Source organism: Zootoca vivipara, chromosome 1 (genome assembly GCF_963506605.1).
Source record: "Zootoca vivipara chromosome 1, rZooViv1.1, whole genome shotgun sequence".
NCBI lineage: Eukaryota > Metazoa > Chordata > Lepidosauria > Squamata > Lacertidae > Zootoca > Zootoca vivipara.
Window position 1 is genome coordinate 105342124 of NC_083276.1, and position 21315 is coordinate 105363438.

The following is a 21315-nucleotide window of genomic DNA, read 5'->3' on the forward strand; positions in this document are numbered from 1 at the left end:
CACTATGGCTTATTTTCAGGGGATGTCTTATTTTTCCCTCTCCTCCTGCCATGGCCGGCATTGCTGCTGCACCTATCACTATGTCTTATTTTCGGGGTATGGCTTATATTCCTTGAATGCGTAAAAATCCTATTATGACTACATCTTAAAATAGGGAAAACAGGGTAGTCACCAACAGAATGGTGCCTCCAGCCATAGTATCTGGCATGTTCTACCAGGTTATCTTCCATGTAGGAAGCATAGCTTGATGTTCAGTGGCACAGCGGGGCTTCCACCAAACACTATAGCTCAGGGGTGTGGAATCAGTGGCCTTGTGCTGTTGGACTGCAACTTCCATCACCCCTGATCACTTGCCATGCTGGCAGGGCCACAAGATGCCCCATCCATGATACAGTCTCTTAGTCAAAAGGATCTCCAGGATTATGCCCTAAAGCTCCAGCTGTTAAATTCTTTCAGCCACTGTTCACATAACTAGCCATACACACACACACACACACACACTGTATATATGTGTGTGTGTGTTTTTAAAACACACAGAGACACATACCGGTATATCACATTTGGAAAACATTGAGAATATTGCTGGAAGCAAAACAGATATTTAGCACAATTATATTTTTATATAACAATACGATTGAGCATCCTCTGGAAATGGTGAAAGGAAAGCCATTCAAGTCAACTTGTCTTGTTAGCAAAGCAAAGCAATTTCTTTCTTTCTTTTTTTCACTCTAGCTTTAATAGCAGCCATACTGGCTTAAACAGGAGGGGGAAAATAGCATATGGTCACTAAGCAAAACAAAGCTAATTGCACAAAGCAGCATCTAAAAATAATTCACAGCATGGACCCTGGTTTTCAGCTCCAGCACAGGTTTTATTTTCAAGTATACAGCCTGTAATTCCAATGGGCTGCTGTTGTCTTCTTTAACGGCAGTTCTACCACCACCACCCATTCCAAAACATTCATCTAGAGAAAGGCACCCCCCCCCACACACACACACACACCCTATTTCAATACACAAATTGGAATATCCATCTCAAGTTGGAGAATAATTAGAACACAGTTCTGGCATTCGTATGATCTAAGTCTTTTCGTGATAACTGAATTCACGTGCAACGGATCAGGTATTGATATCTCGGGGGGCGGGGGAGGAATGGGTCTGATCTATCCATAGAAAATTCTGGCCATCTAACAACTTCTAACCATTAGATCTGGATTGGTGTCTGAATGCAGTGGTAGATAGGATGAGGATCAACAACCCTGGGAGTGCAAACATTTATGCATTAAATAGAGATTATTCATTTGGGAGAGACTGAGCTACAGCCATCAGTTTATTATAAAATACTGTTCCTAACGTTGTATTGAGACCCACAACCATTGGCCAAAGCTCAGACAAGGAGACTTTTGGGAAGCAAAGTGGTGGCACACTACCAAAAACCCAGTATTTTCTTGCAAACCCATCCCTGGGAACATACATTTCAGATTAAGTGGCTCCTGGGTGGAACACCTAGGCGAGGGAATGGCACCACAGCAGACCACTGCAACCACGCTCATTTCCCACTCCCAGGCTTAAGAGGCTGCCGCCACACAGGAAGGGAGATGGGCACAACCACTTTGTCTCTGTCCGTTACAACTTTGCATTTTATGAAGGATATAACAATTTCTGAATAGGAAATGCATTCACCAATGGTAAGAGGAGCCCTTCCAGTTCAGAGCAATATCCTCTCTTAGCCCAGCATCCTGCTCGCCATCGTGGCTGATCCAATGTCAAACGGGAAGCTCACAGGCAGGAATTGATGGCAATGATCTTAACATAGCAATAACGAACCATTAGATAATGACATTTCCCCCCCTTGAGGCCTTGGTCCTCAACACCTTGGCCAGCCATCCAGACCAAAGGTGCGCAAAAGCTGCCGAAACATCTACCCACAAGAGAACCAATGTGATCTTTCAAAGCCAATTTTCTCTTGATAACAAAACAAATTTCCACATTAGAAAAGAATCATATGTGAACTTCCACAGGATATTTCTGATTCCTTAGGGTGAACCTTCATCTCTCCCCGACCCCCCACCCCTATTTATTTGACGGTGAAATTCAAACACAACTGGAAGGTTCTTCTTTTACAGATTAAAAGGGTACAACAGGCCTAATCCAAATTAGGCAGGACTTTCTACTCTGCTTTGTCACTATTCCCTAACCGGGAACTCTTTTCACGTTCAGTAAATACACAGGAAAAACAAGACAGAAAATGAACGTAAGCAAAAAGGTTAAGTTTTTAAAGTGTGTGTGTGAATGCTACAAACCAGGTGTTCTTTAAAAAAAAAAAGAGGGAAGGAATGGACTACCCCACACATTTAAAGCACTATTGTATCACTTTAATATTCTTGGACAATCCCTCAATCTTTATTTTGGTCAAAAACAGACAAGCAGCAGCATTAACAACAGCAACATAACAACAGCAACATCAGCGCCAAGGTGTAATGTGTACCAGTAATATTCATAGAGAAACCTGGGAAATGTAGTTCCAAGTGTGCTGACCGCACAGAGGTTAGGCTACAAACTATAGTTCCCATGGTTATCCAATACAGTGGTATAATAGTGCTTTAAATGTATGGTGTGGATGCAACCAAGTAGACTATATCCCAAATAGGGCTGTATGGTAAACAAGTGCCTACAAGGAGAAGAGCAAGTTATGAAGAGCTCTTGCACACTATAAATATATTTGAGGTCCCTTCGTTAGTTCACCCTGCCTAAGAGAACAAGAAAGTCCAACAACCCAGTCATAAAAGGATACAACTTAAGAAAATGAACAAGGCAAGAGCACATAGGCCATGGTTATGTTGCAAGGCCCAAGGACAAGATGTCAACAAAGGAAGTGTGTGGGAGGGGGGTGAACCCTGCAAAATGTCATGGATTGTTCCATTACCCCCCAGTTTATTCAGAACACTGTTGGCAACAGGCTTAAATTTCCTCCCTGTGCACAGAATGCACTTCTTAGAAAACACCCGCACAAACATCTACTTGCTTGCAAATGGAAAGAAAGAGATAAAGGACAAGGCCGGGGCAATCTCCTCAATAGGCTAGTTTTCCAAGAAGTTGATAAGGGCATTCCACACAAAAGCAATTGCTACATACATCCTGGGGTGCCACAAGTCCTAGATATTTCACTTAAGAGTTCAAATGGACGCCACCCTAAGCATAATTATGGTCCTAACCAGGGGAGTCTCGAGCAGGTCGGCCACCCTGGCGCTGAGGGGCAGAGATCGTTCCGGCGCCCCCACAGGGCGCAGCATGGTTTCCGCGCGGCTTTGCCGCATGGCGACCGGCCTACCGGCCCAGCGCCCTGGCTCACAGCGCCAACGGGGGGCTACCTAGAGCCGGCCCTGGTCCTAACCAATAAGAATACCAGTAGGTGGGTGGGTGGGAAGCAGGGCCCCATTCCAGTTCCTGGACCAAATGCAGGTATGTTGATTCTGGAGGAGGCGGGGAATTGGGGCTTCCCCTTCCCCTAGGAGTTGCTCAAAGTTCCACAGCACCTTATAAGCAAAGCAAGCTTTGCACCTTGAGACAAATGAACTAATTTATTCAGGCCATCACTAAAGAATAGCTTTAACTTGTGTACAGCAAAATCCTTTATCTCCCCCTAATGATGGTTTTTGTGACCAGTTCACTCCTTTGAAATAGTTTTCCTGGCACTGCCCTTGAAGTTGCTCCTTGACATCTTGTCAAGGAGATGATAGAGGGCCTTCTCGGTAGTGACACCCGCCTTGCGGAACTTCCTCCCATCAGATGTCAAGGAAATAAACAACTATCTGACTTTTAGAAAGCAGCTGAAGGCAACCTTGTATCGGGAAATTTTAATGTCTAATGTTTTACAATTTTTTATGTGCTGTAAGATGCCCAGAGTGGTTGGGGAAACCCAGCCAGATGGGCCGGGGTATTATTATTATTTATTATTATTTCACGAAGATTTTTGTCTCTCTTCCCTTTGACTATTCCTTGCCACTGGTTGTACTGGCAGAGCTGATGGGGGCTGTAGTCAAATAGCAACTCAGGATCCAAGCTTTAAAGAGCTGAGTTGGATTTTGTTAATCCACAGAATAGTGCCTCTTACTGAGGTCAAGTAATGCCTGGCTTTTCAAGCATGAAGAATCTATACAGATAACAGAAAGATTGCATAATGGGTTCCACTAGACATTCTTGGACTTTCAAAGACTTTCGCCCATACGCTCACCTCTGACCAAAATCTGCTGTCAAAGCATAAGTCCTATCACTAATTGAAAGGGAGGGGAGATAGGAAAGCAGCTCTCCACGCAAAAAATTGAACATCTCAAGACAAAAACAAAACATGGAAGGGATGCTTGACTCATGCTGATCCACATTTTCCATCTACTTTCTCCCCTAACTTTAAGGACAGGCCAAGTGTGCAATGCTTCAGTTTTTGGGACATGTTTTCCTCTCAGTTTTGTAGCTGAAAAAAAATGGTGTTGTGTCAGTGATCTATTTATACAGCTAGACAGGCACACTGAGGTTGGATTACCTCATCTTCCTCCCCAAATGGTTCTCTTTCAGGAAAATCATTACAGCAGCAGCACTCAAGAGTCCACAGCTACAATCCCCTCATTTTGTTTGATAAATTCTATCATACTAGAATGGCCAACTGCAGGGTAATAGAAAGGGGAATAATCCCACTCATCTTTAAATTCATCAGCTCTCTTAAAGCAATGTTGCATGCACACATTATTCACTGTACATTTTTAAAAATAATATTTAGAACATGGGTAGGGTTATCCCTCTGGTTTTTTTTTTCTTTAAGCAGCAATGTATGTAATTTCCAAGTAGCTAAACCACAAAGAAATAAAATGTTAACAAATTGATTTGAAGAAGAAAAAGAAGCCAATGTTCTATTTCTGAAATGTGTGCAGTCCCTTTTGCTGAGGTAACATACACAATTGTATGCAGCCATATGTGGCAATTCTGCGTCCTCTCTCAGAGCTATAATTCCCAGAGCAGTTTAACAGGCAATCCCTCTTCAGAAGGTAACTCTGGAAATTGTAGCTCTGGAAAGGGGATACTAGTCTTCTAACAACTCTCAGCACCCTTAACTACAACTCCCAAAATTATTTGGGGGAAGCCATGGAATACCATCAGAATAATAGGTCCTGTTGTGTGTATAGTCATAACCATAAGTTTTGCAGCAGAGATGTGCTTTCCTTTCACACAGTAAGAAGCAAATCTATCTACTTCTCTCTGCAGCTTTAGAGCCTTCCTATCAGACCAATTCCAAATATAGGGTCAAACAAATAGTTGGTGGTAGAAGGGAGTTCCTGTAAAGAATATCATGTTATAATATAACATTCTAAATCAAAGATTGGGGAGGGGGGTAATTTCAGAAAGCAGCAATCATTTTTTGCAGCCTCCCTATCTGACAGAAGCAGAAAAAGTTAGGAAAGACTAGCAGAAGTCCATGTGCAAAAACAAAACAGAACACAACCAAACCCACGCATCTCTCTACTAACTCAAGTTAGTGCCATTTACCGGTATGTATTTAAAATATTTTGAGAGAGCCCTTCCAGGGTGGCATACAGTAAACATAAGAATTAAATGAAGAAGTACAAACACAATAGAACCTGTCAGACAATTTGCAGATTGAGAAGCAACAGGGAACTAAAAGGATTAAAAGCCGATGAGACTTTATCAGACAGTGGTGTCACATTATAAAGCAGAATTTCATTGTGCATGTATGGAAGACAGAGGAAAGACTATTGACAATGAAACCATAGCCTACAGTATGCAGTACTGCAAAAGCAGACATATATTTCATTCAGAAATCTTAGTACATCTCAGCAAGAGATTCACCAACAGGTTCATAATGAATAATCTTACTCTGGTGCCGTATAAATGAGGAACACATTGTCAGCTTACCTAAGTGGGCTTGTCACAGGTTTACCACCACTATGGAAATAAATCTGTTCTCATTTTCATTTTCTTCCCTTTGGATCTGACATTAACCCACCTACTTATTCACCCACACTTCTATATGAAGCAAACAATGAACCGAACAATGGAAAGAGAAACAAAATATGAACAAGGGAGAAATCTATAAGGAAGTATCAAACTGGAGCATGGGCCCGGATAGGGTGGAAGAGTAAGCATTTGCCCAAGATTTATAGTGCATAGACAGAGATACTCTAGAGGGGCTTTGAGGGATTAATATTTTTTGCTAGTGCAGATTATGTCAACCAAGTATTTTTCACAAGACGTTCTGCCATCTAATGAGACCTCATTACATAAATATATAAAGGCAACCAACAGGTGTTCTCTTATTTATTCAATGCTGATACCTTGCTACTTTTAATGTGAGCGTGGTGGAATAGGAGAGCCTGGTGAAAGGTAGATAATAATTATTATCATTACATGTGATTGACAGGTGTCAAATCTGGCCCATGAAGCCAGAAAGGTTCCCCACCCATGGTCTAAAGGGATTTTTTTTGGGGGGGGGGGTAAGCAAAGCAAGAAAGGGTGCAGCCCTAACCTTGTGCCTTCCGTCACATATATTCACACTCAGGAGAGAGCAAGTGTGCCACAGAAGAAGAATAAGTACTTGGGTGGTAGAGTGAATTAAGTCAGAGGGAGGAAAACACTCTTTGTCCTCTATTCCCTCTCCAAATTTACGGCATCCACTACTGGACTCCAAAATTTACAACACACACAAAAATCCTGTAGTTTCTGGCTTCCTTGCTACATATTTGCACTTTTCCTCCCAACAGCTTGGCTTCTTGATTGCCCCATACAAGAACGTATGCAAAAACTTGGCATCTGCTCCCTGTGACTGATGAGCATCCACAGTCCTTATGTGACTCGTCAGGCACTAAAATAACCAACCCAGGTTTCCTACCCGCCTCATATCTTACCTTCCATGCTGGGTGAAGGAAAAGACACCATCACTAGAACAGGAATAATCAGAAGTCCATTTATCATTGTAGACCTAGGGGAAAGAAAAAGAAAAAAGATTATTGCTTTAAAGATAAAGAGAGAACTACTTGACCCAACTGCATAGCTAAGATTAACACTGCCAACTGCCTGAGCGTCAATTGCCACTTGTTGGGTTTACCAAGACCCAAACTCTTTTCAACAACGATCTCTTAAGACAGACTTCAAGAGCCTTTGGAAGCGGGTGGAATCTGCAAGGGCAAAAAAGAAACGCTTCTTCCTCAACCGAAAAGCTAAGTGTGTATCAAACTGTTCACAAGTCAAGAAGAGAATATATATGTCCACATATCCCTGGTCTTTTCCAGTCAAATACATAGTCCAAAACCGGTTTGAAGTTCACATCACAACGATGGGTGTCAGAATATTTGACCTGGGACTATATTGCAAACAGTGTTCAAAACTCCAGGGGGTGATGAGATCAATGTCTGCTGCCTTCCCTTCCGACTCTCCTTCTCTCTGGTGGAGGAACAGTTCCAGACTCAAGAGTGAGACTGGCGGCTGCCTGACCTGCCTTCCCTTTCAGCTCCCCTTTCCCCTCCCCTCTGCTCAGAGTGGCCTGCTTGCCTTCCCTTTCAGCTCCTTTTCCCCTCCCCTTCCCTCCAGTGGATGAACAGCCCCAGCCTTGGCATTTCCCCCATAACCGAAGTGGCCTGAAGCTCCCGTTTCGTTTCTACCCTTGGCTGCTCCCTCATCTTTCCTCCTTCCCCCAATAGATGGAAGGAGGACAAGGAGAGCTCATTGGTCCTCCAGCCCTCCTCTCCTTCGGCCCTTTCCCCACAGGGTGAGGGGTCCCCTCAAAATGGGGTTTGGGATACACTCAGTGTATAGGGAGGGGAAGGCTTCTCCTTATGAGTCTCTGGGTGTGGGGGTTCCCACTCCAGCATCTCACTCTTCTTCGGCTGCTGCTTCCTCCCCCCCCCTCTGTCTAGGTAGCAGTTGCAAGGACGTTACCCCATTCACCTCTATGTAGTTCCATCCTTATTTCAGATATTGTGATATATTGCTTTGTCACAATGTTTAGCTGGTGATATATCACGATGATGAAAACCAGATTATCACCCAGCCCTACCAGCCAATCCTACAGAAGTTAATATGAGCAGGGGCTTTCACAAGAATGCAATATTTTATTTCATTTTATTGGAAAATTGTTTGTATTGAGTTGTTAAAAATGTACAATGAACCTAGAACAATGTAAACAAAGAACTCCTTTGGAGTGGCATTACAAAAGTTCATATCACAGAATATATGAGCAAGTGCTCAGTGATTCAGAAAAGAATTCAGAGAGTATGTCCCAATAAAAGCAAATGTTCGTAAACAGAATGCAAGCCATTTAGATATGCCCTACGCAATGTAACCTGACTCATTGTAGGTTGCAGTAAACGTCCATCCTTGTTTACATAATAAGTAAAAGGCCACCATATTGCAACAGATTTGTCTTCTTTACATTTTTCACTAACTGCCTGATTCTGTTAAGCTAATCTTTCTGACAACGTGTCCCATATTTTGGTCAGCCAGCCTTTTATAGACAATCCAGCCAACTTGGTCTGCTATCTCAACTGGTGAAGTCTCTAATTTGAAAAAAAAAAAGCAGGAAGGTTGCAGCTTGCCCATTATCTGCTTCTACATGAGGGGCGCACTATTCCTGTATAAACTATGCAGTCTATAAATGCCTTCAAATATTGGCAATACTGTATTTAGCCAAATGTTTGAGATATGTTTGAGCCTAACTTTTCAGAGTGCTAATTTAAGTTCAAGAAAAGGGTTTTCAATAACACAAGCATGTATTATTAGGGCTCCAAACGAAATGTCTGGTATTGCTTGAGGTGATCAGCTTGCCGACCCAGAATATCAATAAAAAGACTCCATAAGGCAGTGTTTCTCAACCTTTTTTGGGCCACGGCACACTTGTTCCGTGAAAAAAATCACGAGGCACACTACCATTAAAAAAGTTAAAAAATTTAACTCTGTGCCGCCCTATATTATAATTATGACTGTAAGAAACACTTGCCAAATATTGCTTTCCGGCGGGTCAGTGGTGTGTATTGGCGGCCGCCAGGCTCGTTTGCACTGAGCTTTGGGAAAGAGGAGGAGAAATATTGCTTTCCGGTGGGTGAGTGCTGTTTATTGGCGGCCGCCAGGCACGTGACAATGCAAATCGCCCTTCTCGTCGCCGCACGTCGCGGCACACCACCCAGCGTCTCTGCCATAAGGAAACCATGATGAATTATATATGGCATTAACGTTCCAGAACAAGGGTAGGCAAAACAGTGCCCTCCAGTCGTTAGACTACAATTCCCATCATCCCTAACCATCAGTCAATACTGTCTGAGAGTAATAGGACTTGTAGCCCAACAACATCTGGACAGCTATTGGTTTGTTCTGGAAAGTTAAAAAGTGGGAGAACAGAGGGATCCGTATATGTCAGAGATGTCATTCCACAAAAGCAGTTCCAAACAAGTGTGACTTTCGTGAGATGCTGCACCAGTGATCTAGCATAGCCTCTCTACCTGAGAAGTTCGACAAATGCGCACACATCTCTGTCAGCACTGGAAAACCACTGGCGGGATAAGAGCAAATTGATGCTGTTTGAATTAGCTGCTACGCTTCCCAAATTGTTTGCATAACAGCACTGCATAGAACCTCAAGGGGAGGAGAAGGCAAGGAAGATGGCAAAACTTCATCCATCGTGAACAAGTCCCACTCACCTTCACAACCCACCCACAAGTCACTGTGTAATTACTTCACAAAGCCACAGATGTCCCAACTATAAAAATACCCAAGCAGCAGTGGTTTAAGTGTTTTTATAGCACAAGGGCAGATAGGCCTTAAATTAGCTCCCATCCCAAATCCATACTCCCCACACAATTCAAACATAGTTTACTTTTTAAAAAACAAAAACAATCAGGATTTGGTCTATATGCTGTCTAGATACTGTTCCTTGAAATGCTGCACAAATAATTACCAACTAAGATACAATGAGTAATACAGGGAACCAGGCAGAGGGCCTTCTCTGTAGTGGCACCCACCCTGTGGAATGCCCTCCCACCAGAGGTCAAAGAGAACAACAATTACCAGACCTTTAGAAGGCATCTTAAGGCAGCCCTGTTTAGGAAAGCTTTTAATGTTTGATGGAATTCTGTATTTTAATATTTTGTTGGAAGCCACCCATAGTGGCTGGGGGAACCCGGCCAGATGGGCGGGGTATAAATAATAAATTATTATTATTATTATTATTATTATTATTATTATTATTATTATATCCAGTGTCAATCATACTCAGAGTAAGCCCGTTGAAATGAACAGACTTAAGTCCACTGATTATCAGTGGTGCTATTCTGAGTCATCTAGTCCAACCCCCTGGCAATAGCCATTCTGGTGTGGTAACCTAGGTTTAGGGTGCCATTTGGCACCTAGCTTATATATCTAAATTTCTAACATTGAAGAGCCTAACCACAACCCCAGATTTGGAGAACACACTGAACCAAGCCATGGCTAGTTGACACTCTACACACCAAGCTAAAAGGTAAAGGGAGGAACAAAAGGAGTGGAAACTCATATCCGCAAGTCACCAAGACTACATGGTCCTGGTAAACCATAATTTAGCTTACTGTGCTGTGTGAACCAGGCTAGTAAACACAAACTAATGGTGGTTTTTATGCACTTGGAGAAATTATCAACACAGCTTTCATTGTGTTGAGTTGCTGCACAGATTTCATAAGAACAGCAACAAAAAGAATAAGAAGGAATTTGCAATATCAACTTGCCTGAAATTCAGATTCTCTGTCCCAGGGATATGGAATTAAATACTGTTTGTCTTATTAATAAACTTCCTTTTAATCAGAACAAATGGTTTAAGCAAGAATTGAAAAAAGAAGGTTGACAACATTTCTTGTCTTGGTTCCAAAGAAAACAAAGGTAAACTAAAACACTTATTTTTAAAAAAGAGAGTCCCGCTCCTTTCTACTGTATGAAGTTCTCTAAAACAAGCCAACATTCTGCCTAGGCAGTTGACAGCCCACCAAGAAACTTTTGGAAGGGATGTCGAGATCTCTTCCTGGCTGCCATTTTGCTCAGATCTGCGGCTATGACTGTTAATTCAAGCTGGTTAAAAATAAACCTTGAAAGAAAGCCTATTGATTTTAAACACACACACACCCCAATTCCACGCAAGGAGATGCCAAGAATTCCAGACAAAAAAAAGTGAGGTTCCGCTGCTACCTTTCCCTTAGATAAAAAGGAAGCCCTCGGAAAGGATTATTGTTAAGGAATGGGAGATTAGAATTATGGATGTTTGGAGAAGAAACACAACCCTCTGGACATCTGTTAATTGAGCAGCCTTCTTCTGCAGCAGGCTGGGGGAGGAGGGAAGAGGAAGGCGGTCAAAGAGATAAAAGAGGTGGCAATGAACCAAGACTTGAAGCTCGAGAGAGTCCTTCAGTCCTGCTTTCTATTCATAATAGACACAACCTCTAGTTGTAGTATCTCAGTAGAGGCGGCCCAACTCTAACCAACAGACTTACTTCCCCAGCTTTGATTTTCTATCTTGCTTGTCACTTTTGAATTTAAATATGAATACTTCCATCTTAATGTAGCCATGGCTGTTATGTGTGTGTACAATTCCCTCCCACCCCCTCCCAGGAGAGACTTACAAGCAGTCCAATAAAACCCACTATCTTGAATGCACACATTCAGTTTTTCCCCTCTACCTTGCTATGGCCTCTTAATCAAAACTAATTTTTTACACAAATTGCAAAAAACACACACCCTTACAGACCACTTTTCAAGTCTCTGAAATACTGGCTTTGATTCTGACAAAAGCGGCCTCTGTTAATAAAAAAATCGTTGTGCTGACAGAATAAACCCTTCCGTGATGGCCACTCGCTTTCCATTCATGAAGTGACGTCAGAATCCAAGCTGCATACTTCACTCAAGACACAAATATTATAGATAGTGGCATTCCTCACAAGAAAAACAGCACTGTTGCTATCATTTGGTCCCCCATCACGTTTCAGATATCTCTCCACACACAAATCTATGAATGATTTTGTTTTAAAAGATTAGCAAGTAATCTTCAGTAGCTACAATTGTGCAAGATTACCAAAGCTAAACCTCTAGTATTGCCTCACTGGGTTGGCTTGTACACCTGTACTACACAAAGGTTTTGAGTAACTTGTTTCGTCAACTCTCTAAGCTTTGTGTAAAGCTGTACTGTATATCTTGTTTGCATTGCCAGCAATGTTTCCATCTGCGGACATATGATGAGGTGGACTCTGGTCCACAAAACCGTAGGCAGTAATAAATTTGCTTAGCCTTTAAAGTGCTACTTTGTGTTTTTCCCCCCAGTTACGGACTAAAAAAACCTATCCCTCTGGATAAAATTGCAGCTTTGAGAGGAGTTGGGGGAGACCCTCTAAACTCTGTTTTCTAAACCCAAACGCTACCCCTGGAGTGGCAAATTCGGCACAAACTGTGTTCTATTGTAGCATCAAAGTGTGTATCAATATTTTCCAAGCTGCCCTTTTTTAAAACAAGGAAGAAAGGTCCAGACAAAAAGCCTGTGCTTGATTTATTATCATCAATGATTATTTAAAGTATGAAAGATTGGGATATTTCTATCATATCGTTAAATATATATATATCTTACAGCTGATAGAGTAGGTTGTGTGGGTGGTACCCAAAACTGTTCTTATTTTTATCTGTAAACTGCCTTGATTCCCTGTGCGGGGGGGGGGGGGGAAGCTAGGGCTTGAATAAAAGAGGAGGAGGAGGAGGAGGAGGAGGAGGAGGAGGAGGAGGAGGAGAAGAAAACAGCTTACTATGTGGGCATACCCCAGAATTTTGGCTGGCTTCACTTCCTAAAGTGCAAGTAAACACACACCCAGTGGCAGAGATAGGCACCCTGGGAAGGGAAGAACTGTTTCTCTAACATTTGTATGGCCATACAATGGTGGGTTTGGAGCACTGCTCCTGTGTAGAGTTCATAATCCTACTCATTCCTTACCTTGGGCCAGTATACCTGAAGGAGCATCTCCACCCCCATCGTTCAGCCGGGACACTGAGATCCAGCTCCGAGGGCCTTTTGGCAGTTTTCTCACTGCGAGAAGAGAGGTTACAGGGGACAAGGCAGAGGGCCTTCTCGGTAGTGGCACCCGCCCTGTGGAACACCCTTCCATCAGATGTCAAGGAAATAAACAACTATCTGACTTTTAGAAGATATCTGAAGGCAACCCTGTTTAAGGAAGTTTTTCCTGATGGATGTTTTATCGTGTTTTTAATATTCAGTTGGAAGCTGCTCAGAGTGGCTGGGAAAACCCAGCCAGATAGGTAAGGTATAAATAATAAATTATTATTATTATTAAAGCTGAAATAACTGTGCAATGTGGCCTGTGTGTTGCTGGGTAAGGAAAATTAAGACCTGGATCACTCCACTGAAAACACACACACCTCTCCCATAGATGTTCTCATCTTGGCTAATGTACTGCTAAAGTATACAAATAATAATAATAATAATAATAATAATAATAATAATAATAATAATGTGTGCCAGACTCTTGTGCTGCATCCCCCTCACATTTCAATAGCTCAACACACACACACACACACACACACACACACACACACACACACACACAGAGAGAGAGAGAGAGAGAGAGCACACTTATGCCAGTTATGATGCCGCCGCTGAGCCAACTCATGCAAAACATGAGTAAGTAAGTCTTCAATCAGCTCTTTCCTTAACTTTTGTCCATTTTTATCAGGGACCACCGAAAGCCCTCCTTTCACCTGCAATCCTCAAAGGTGATGGAGATGAAGGACATGCTGGTCTAACCACCAAGATACTTAAAATGTGTTAACAATGTGTTGCATTCACACTTACAGAGGAACTGATGCCATAAATAGAAGGGCAGGAATATTTCTAGCTGATGGAATTCCCCCCCCTCTCTTTCCAAGAAGTTACCAGTTGCTATCTGTGTGTCTTGCATGTTTATGGATGATAATCAACCAGAAGAGGGGCATGTGGGTTTTTTTTTGGTTTTTTTACAAAAGAGAGGGATGAGTAAAGGCAAGGTACACTTTGTTTTTAAATTTGTAAGGAAACATGGCAGCCGGCTGGAGAGGCCAGTAGAGGAAATCCCAAGGGTCCCTGCTCTTCCCACTTGACCAAGGACAGCTGCACATCCCATATCGTCCACCAATTTTTGAAGAGAAGGCGGGTACAGCAAACTGCAGCCTCCCCTCAATCTGTTGCTGTTGAACTACTACAACCCACCACCCTTGACCGCTGCCCATGATGGAAAGGGCAGATGGGAGTTGGGAGCCCCAACGAAATAGGGAGGGTGGCAGGCTGCAAATGACTAATCTCTTGAGCAGCAAGTCCAATTTTTAAATATAAGTTTTAAGTTTTCTCTCCCCTCCCCCCACTTCTGCCACCCTGAAATTATTCCAGAAGCTTAATATCAGACAGAATATTTCAACAATGAGAAAATAAAGTAATGAGAAACTTGAACCATTTTCCTGAGGTAGCCCTCTCTTGGTGATCTGCCCTCTGCCCTAACACTTTGTTGCCAGTGTTCATCTCTGCAAAAATTCAGCAAGCTTACTACCTGTAAGGCTGACTGCTTTCCTCCTCACTCAGCAGTTACAGGGTTAAACAAATGCTAAGCCAGGAGGAAGCCAGAAAATACTGGCCTACAAAACTGCCTTATGTTTGAAATTCATATAGTCCTTCCTCCTTCTCCTCCACCTCCCATCCTGGACAGTATTTTTCTTTCAGTTAGCTGGGGGTGAGGGGCATGTTTATCTTATTGGTATGGTGGGAGAGAAATTGGATAATTTGCAATGTGACTCAAATGCACAGCTGTTCATTAAATATACACCAAAAATACAAATATAAGCAGGGAAAGACAAAGACAGTATAATGTGCTGGGGGGGGGAGTTATAGCAGGCTAATTGTAAAAGAATAAGGGGGGAGGGAGAGCAAGTTTAAAAAGGTTGCAGCAAGTCCCCAGAGAGTAGGCCATCTGCAAATATGATAGACTACGCCAAGAATACATTTAGAAAATTTAAGCCAAACATTGCAGCGCAGTATGTGTGCATGTTCCCCAGGCTCTCTCCGTGCACCTGAAAATAGGTTGCTCTCTTTTTTTCCGTATTTGCAAGCAGAGGCTGGCTTGCTCTTTTTGTTCCAGAAAAAGCAAGAAGCTGAGGGAGAGCGCCCCACCTAAAAGTTCAATTCTCGTGTTTAAAAATGTAGGGCTGTTGCTACAGGTTATTCACTCCAGCAAATCTGTAAGTATCCACTCAAGTAGTTAATCTGACAAAATGAATTACCCATGAATTACCGGCGTCTCATATTTTAACTCCAGGAGTCTCGTAGTTTTTTTTTTGTACTCCTGCCATATGAAACAGTAAAGATGAAATGCAAGGGCTTAAATAAACGAGGAAGAATCAATATCCCTGTCACAAATAGGCAGCATATATATGTAAGCGCTCTTTACTGGTTTGTATCTCCTCAATTCACTAATCATGACAACAGCCCTATTATCCCTATATATTGCCCCCAGTATGTGATGGAATATGAAGCAGGGATTTGCTGACACTCCTCTTGCATACCATCTCCCGAGAGGAATCCATTTTGTAACCATTCCTACCATTCACACCTCTACACCAAGTGTTTGTACGGACACTTAATTTTGTATTAGGAGTGCCCCAGTTGGTTTTAATTTGTAAAACGAATCCCACCAAAATGCATTACTGCAGTTTCAGTCTGGAGGAAGACAAGGGCTCAAAACATCTGCAAGTCACAAATGGCAGCTTTTCAAACACACAGTGTAAGGATAAGCATGTTTACTTGGAAGGAAGCCCCTTAAAATTCAATGGGTCTTATTCTCCAGTAAGTATTCAAGATGACAGTCTTGGTGTCTCAATTAAAGTCCTGCTTCAGTTGCTCTCAAGCTGCACCTCTCACTCTTCTTTGCATGTGGTGGATTCCTTATGTGCTCTCACTTCTGCAGGAGAAAGCAGCGTTCTGTGTATATCCAGTCACAGCAAATGAAAACACACTAGGTCTAGTTAGGCATCCCTCCAAACTGTGTAGAAGCAACCGCGTGGAAAGGCATGTGCACTGGCCCTGCCACCATCCTCAACCTTTCCGCATTCAAGGGGCATGGCCCTAGGTTTTTGCACGTTCAGCTCAACACACTTAAGTTCTTCCCTCAACTGGGAACCCTGTGCAAACGGAGTTCTTGGTCACGGCCAAGATGCTAATCAATGTCCAGCTGAACATGTAAACAATCCTAAATAAATCCACTCCATTCAACATGGAGATATATAAACACAAACACCAATTTTGGGTCAGGGATAGCATCCATCATTGACCTCTCCAAACCTTATTTCCACATGCCTGTCCTATACATATTTGGAATAATGCCTTAAAAAATGTTTCTTCTATAACCCATCACAAGTTCACATAAATGACACTTTCATGCTCATAACATGAGATGAAACAGTGTACATATATGTGTTTGTCTGTGTCACATACCAGAGAAGTGATACCCGGGTAGGAAAATGAGTGGATACGGTAATACTTAACACAGACTCACAAACTAGTCCACAAACACCGCCCTATACAGTATTGTTATTGGATCAGCTGCTGCAGAATAGGTTTTGTTTGTTTCAATGCGATATTAATACACCTTGACGTAAACAAGGCCAGAAGGTGGGTTTTTTAAATACAAATAAATAAATACATTTCATATGTATTGTGTTAAAATTATGAGTTATAAAGTGTTATATGAACAATAATTTTATATATGCTCCCTGCAGGTGAGCATTAATTAAAAAACTGAGAGGTTGTTAATCAGTTGCATTTTTTAAAGTAAATATATTTTCACAACTAATGTAAGCAGCTCATATCTCTGACTAGGCAACTTTCACACTGTTCACAAGAATAGAACCTGAAATAGATATATATAGATGGCAATTTTTATCTCTCAGTACCTTACCACGCAAAATCATGCTAACATACTTCAGGCAAACTTCAACTAACTGCGGAGAATACTGTAATGTTTTAATTATACACCTCTGTCATTGGTCCCCAAAATCTAAAATGGAAATTCAAGCATTTATTACATTTTTATGCTATGCATATCCAGGCCCTTGCAGAGCCAGGCAGAGGCCCGGGCCAGGTAGATAATGTGGGCCCCCCTTTTTTCCCCTGGGGATCACTGAAGTCTTATAAATAAGTAAGTATATAAACAATTTTTACAAAAGTTATGCTGACAAATAATTTTATTTCAAGGCTTGAACCGTATCTCCAAAGAACACAGCAGAATACATCATGTCTGCGGTAAGAGTGGAAATTTAAACCTAGGTCTCTCCAATACGTAGTCTAACCACTACAACATGCTGTAGAGGACAAAGCGTTGTCATACTGAAGCAAGTTGGCCCAGCATGAGCTGTCCAAGCAAGGAGTCACATGGGATAAAAATGAGAGCCATTGCTGGGGATGTGATTATAAGATGCTAAGAGGCCAGACATTACCTAGGGGGTACCAGTGTGACACAGGCAGGGGGGGGGAGAGAGATAGGTCAATCAGACACAGTATATTTTGTTAATACACCATTCACCACTTCCTTAAAAATCTTTACATGTATGAAACTGCAATAATAAAAATAACTTCTCTCCTGATCTGCATGAAATGTAATAACCTTTTGCAAGAATGGAAGCCAAATTACCTTGCTAGAAGAAAAGTGATTTCCTGGGGACAAACTTGGGGGGCGGGGAGTATGAAAGTCTCTTCGTTATATAGTGAAGTCTTTTTTTCCCTTTTAAGTAGCGAGATTACCCAAGTATAAAAGTAACCCTCTTTGTCTTGTAAAATGCCCACACTCTTCAAAATAACCTCTTCATTTTTTTTTTTAAAAAAGCCATTATTAGGATTGCCTTTTTTTTTAACGGCAAAATTATAGTCAGCTCGAAATGGTATTTTAAAGTATTGACCTTTACTGTAATGTAAGGAATCCTTTCACAATCCATCAAAAGCTTTTAAAACCATGCAGCTACTTTGCTTTCAACAAAACCTATTAGCCTTTGATTGAGAAGTCATAAAAAAAACTAGGTGTGTGAAAAGTCAGGCAGGAAGGAAAATACCCCCCAGGTTTTTTATCAGAACGTTATATTAAAATATGAAAATAGTTGGTCATTTGACTGCTCAAAATAAATGGTGGAATATTTTTAAAAAATAATTTATTAGAACACACACACTTTCTAACTACAAAGTTCAAAAGCTAATTACTTGCTATAAAACAAGTTATAAACAACTTTCATCTATTATTATTTAGAACAATGATATGCAAATAAAAAGATATGCGACTCATCAAGCAATATAACAGGAATAGGCTAAAACTGGAAATCAAAACATACACATGAACAGGAAATAAAGAGACAAAATACGAGGTTTGAGCTGTAGTCCAGAGCAAATAATTCCTTTGTAATTATCAAACATCATGTTGCAATTAAAAAGGTAAGAATAAGAATAAGAATAAGAATAAGGAGGAGGAGGAGGAGGAGGAGGAGGAGGAGGAGAAGTTTGGACTTGATATCCCGCCTTTCACTCCACTTAAGGAGTCTCAAAGCAGCTAACATTCTCCTTTCCCTTCCTTCTCCCACAACAAACACTCTGTGAGGTGAGTCTGAGATTTCAAAGAAGTGTGACTAGCCCAAGGTCACCCAGCAGCTGCATGTGGAGGAGCAGAGATGCAAACCCGGTTCACCAGATTACGAGTCCACCGCTCTTAACCACTACACCACGCTGGTGTGTGTTTGACGCAGTCACATCCACACAGAATCACAGAATTGTAGAGCCGGAAGTGACCCCCCCCCAGCTCATCGACTTGCAATGCAGAAATCTCAACACATGGTCCTCCATTCAATTTGAAACCATACCAGACCCTGTTTAGCTTTGCAAATGTGCTAGAAGTTTTTGATTGTTAATCTTTGGTAGCAGATCCCCCACCCCACCCCCAGTAAGAATTAAAGTAGTATGTTGTTCATTTCCTGAGTTCTGCTTGAAGCCTGTGTGTGTGTGTGTGTGTGTGTGTGTGTGTGTGTGTGTGTGTGTCAGAATTTGTTAACATTTCTGATGCCCAGTTTGGGGAGCATTTCTTGTTGTTTACCATGAAATGAAACTCCCTATTCACCCTAGGGCAAAAATAAGACACTGAATTTTCCCAAACTTGCAGAGCAAGGCCCGCTCGGTGTGCCAGCTCTGGAGTGTTGAGGATGATCTCTTGCTCACTAGCCATGGGGCAATTCCAAGGGTTTGACTCAATTTTTGCTCATACAGTTGTACCTTGGAAGTCAGCCAGAATCTGTTCCGGAAGTCCGTTCAACTTCCATAAAGTTCAGAAACCAAACCGCAGCTTCCGATCGGCTGCAGGAAGCTCCTGCAGCCAACTGTATGCCACGGAAACCCCGTCAGACTTCCAAAGAACATTTGCACACCGGAACACTCACTTCTGGGTTTGCGGCATTCAGGAGCCAAAACGTCCAAGTACCAAGGCGTTCGGGATCCAAGGTACGACTGTACGTGTAACCCTTAGAACCAACCGCTTTTGGTGTGTAAACTGCAGAAATTGCTGAAGGAGAGATTCTTGTATTGGTGTGGCCTGCGTGCTGATTTTATTGCTTTTTATGCATAAATGGTATGCTTCCCAATTTTATTTGCTCTTCTGTTCATATTATACTGATTCTTTTTTACAGCGATTTATCTGAACCGCTTTTGAACTGCTCTGGTGGCAGATGAGTGGCATATAATTTAATAGATGAAATAAGGAAAACGGGAGTTCCAGTTCTAAGGAAACTGCATATCCAAAGTGTTTTGCATTCCTTTGGTCTGCATAAAAAGAGACTCCAATAAAAATTACCACCAGTGCAAATCCTTTGATTAAAAAGGTGTATCAAAACAACCACCTGTTTAAAATGCATTACACTGAATGGGATGACTCAGAAATCACTACTCCATCCCCAGGGCTGAAGAAGATCCCAGCGTGTTTAGTCAGTCCTCTCACTGCAAAAGAGATCTTTCCTCATCTTGTAAGGAAAGCGCCATCAGGCCTTCATTCGAAACAGAAGAGACCCATGGCCAGCTAAGGTGCTTTCCATTGCACCTGAAAATGAGCTGGGAATTGTCATCTCCCTGACAAAAACTGGGGTAAAGGAAACAGAATATGCCCTTCCTCTTGACTTCAGGAAACTGCCTGCTTCTTAGTACAATACCATTCAATTCACCATCAGTCATGCCTCACCAAAGTGCAACACTGATACGTATATTTTTTAAGCTTGCTATCTGCCTGGGCGGAATACTTCTGTCTAAAAATGCATGTTTTTTAACCCAGTATGTTTAAAAACCAGGTGCTTTGTTTATTGTTTTCCACATGCCTGAGCACATACTCTGCATGCAAAAGGGCCCAGAAACTCAATCCCAAGTAGGGCTGAGAAAGACTCCTGTCTGACACCCTGCGGTATCACTGCCTGTCAGAAATCAACAGTACAGTGGTGCCTCGACTTATGAATTTAATCCATTCCGAAGGCACCTTAAATTCGTAAGTCAAAAAACGCCATTGGAAACGCGATTTCCCATAGGAATGCATTGAAAACGGAAAAATTTGTAAGTCCAAGCAACCCTATCTAAAAATTCGTAAGTTGAAAAATCCCTATCTAAAACTGCGCGGGTTTTTTTTCCCAGATGTCGAGACATTCGTAAGCATGCGGCCATTACCCCCATTCGTAAGTCGAAAAATTTGGTTGTCGAGTCGTTCGTAAGTCGAGGTACCACTGTACAGTGGTACCTCTGTTTATGAACTTAATCCGTTCCGGAAGTCCGTTCTTAAACCAAACCCATTCTTAAACCGAGGCGCGCTTTCCCTAATGAGACCTCCCACCACCGGGCACCGTTCTACCGTTCGGATTCCATTCTTAGACCAAGGTAAAGTGCTCAAACCAAGACACTATTTCCGGTTTTGTGGAGTTTGTAAACCAAATCATTCTTAAACCGGACTGTTCTTAAACCGAGGTACTACTGTAGTGAGTTAAATTGACTAAAGGTCTCACCCAGTGGCCTGGTTTGCACATCACACTAAGCCAAGCTATTGCTTAGCATGAATGCACAATCCAGGAGAGTGCAGACATGTTGATCCTCTCTTCTTGTTTTGCTGCTTCCCCGTGCCGATATTAGTTTGGCTAAGTGTGTCATCCAAACCTGGGCTCATGGCTCAGCCCTCCTGGACCAGCTACAAGTAGCAAACCATGTGACAAGCCGTGG

General features: G+C 42.1%; 1 protein-coding gene across 1 annotated transcript in view; it reads right to left on the reverse strand.

Moving 5' to 3' along the window:
* The window catches only part of ACVR1 (activin A receptor type 1), a 73240-nt gene that overhangs the window by 25145 nt on the left and 26780 nt on the right, over positions 1–21315 (reverse strand). Inside the window, exon 2 of the mRNA XM_035131858.2 lies at positions 6914–6987. Coding sequence (XP_034987749.1) covers positions 6914–6987 — 74 coding nt within the window. The remainder of the gene's footprint in view (positions 1–6913; positions 6988–21315) is intronic.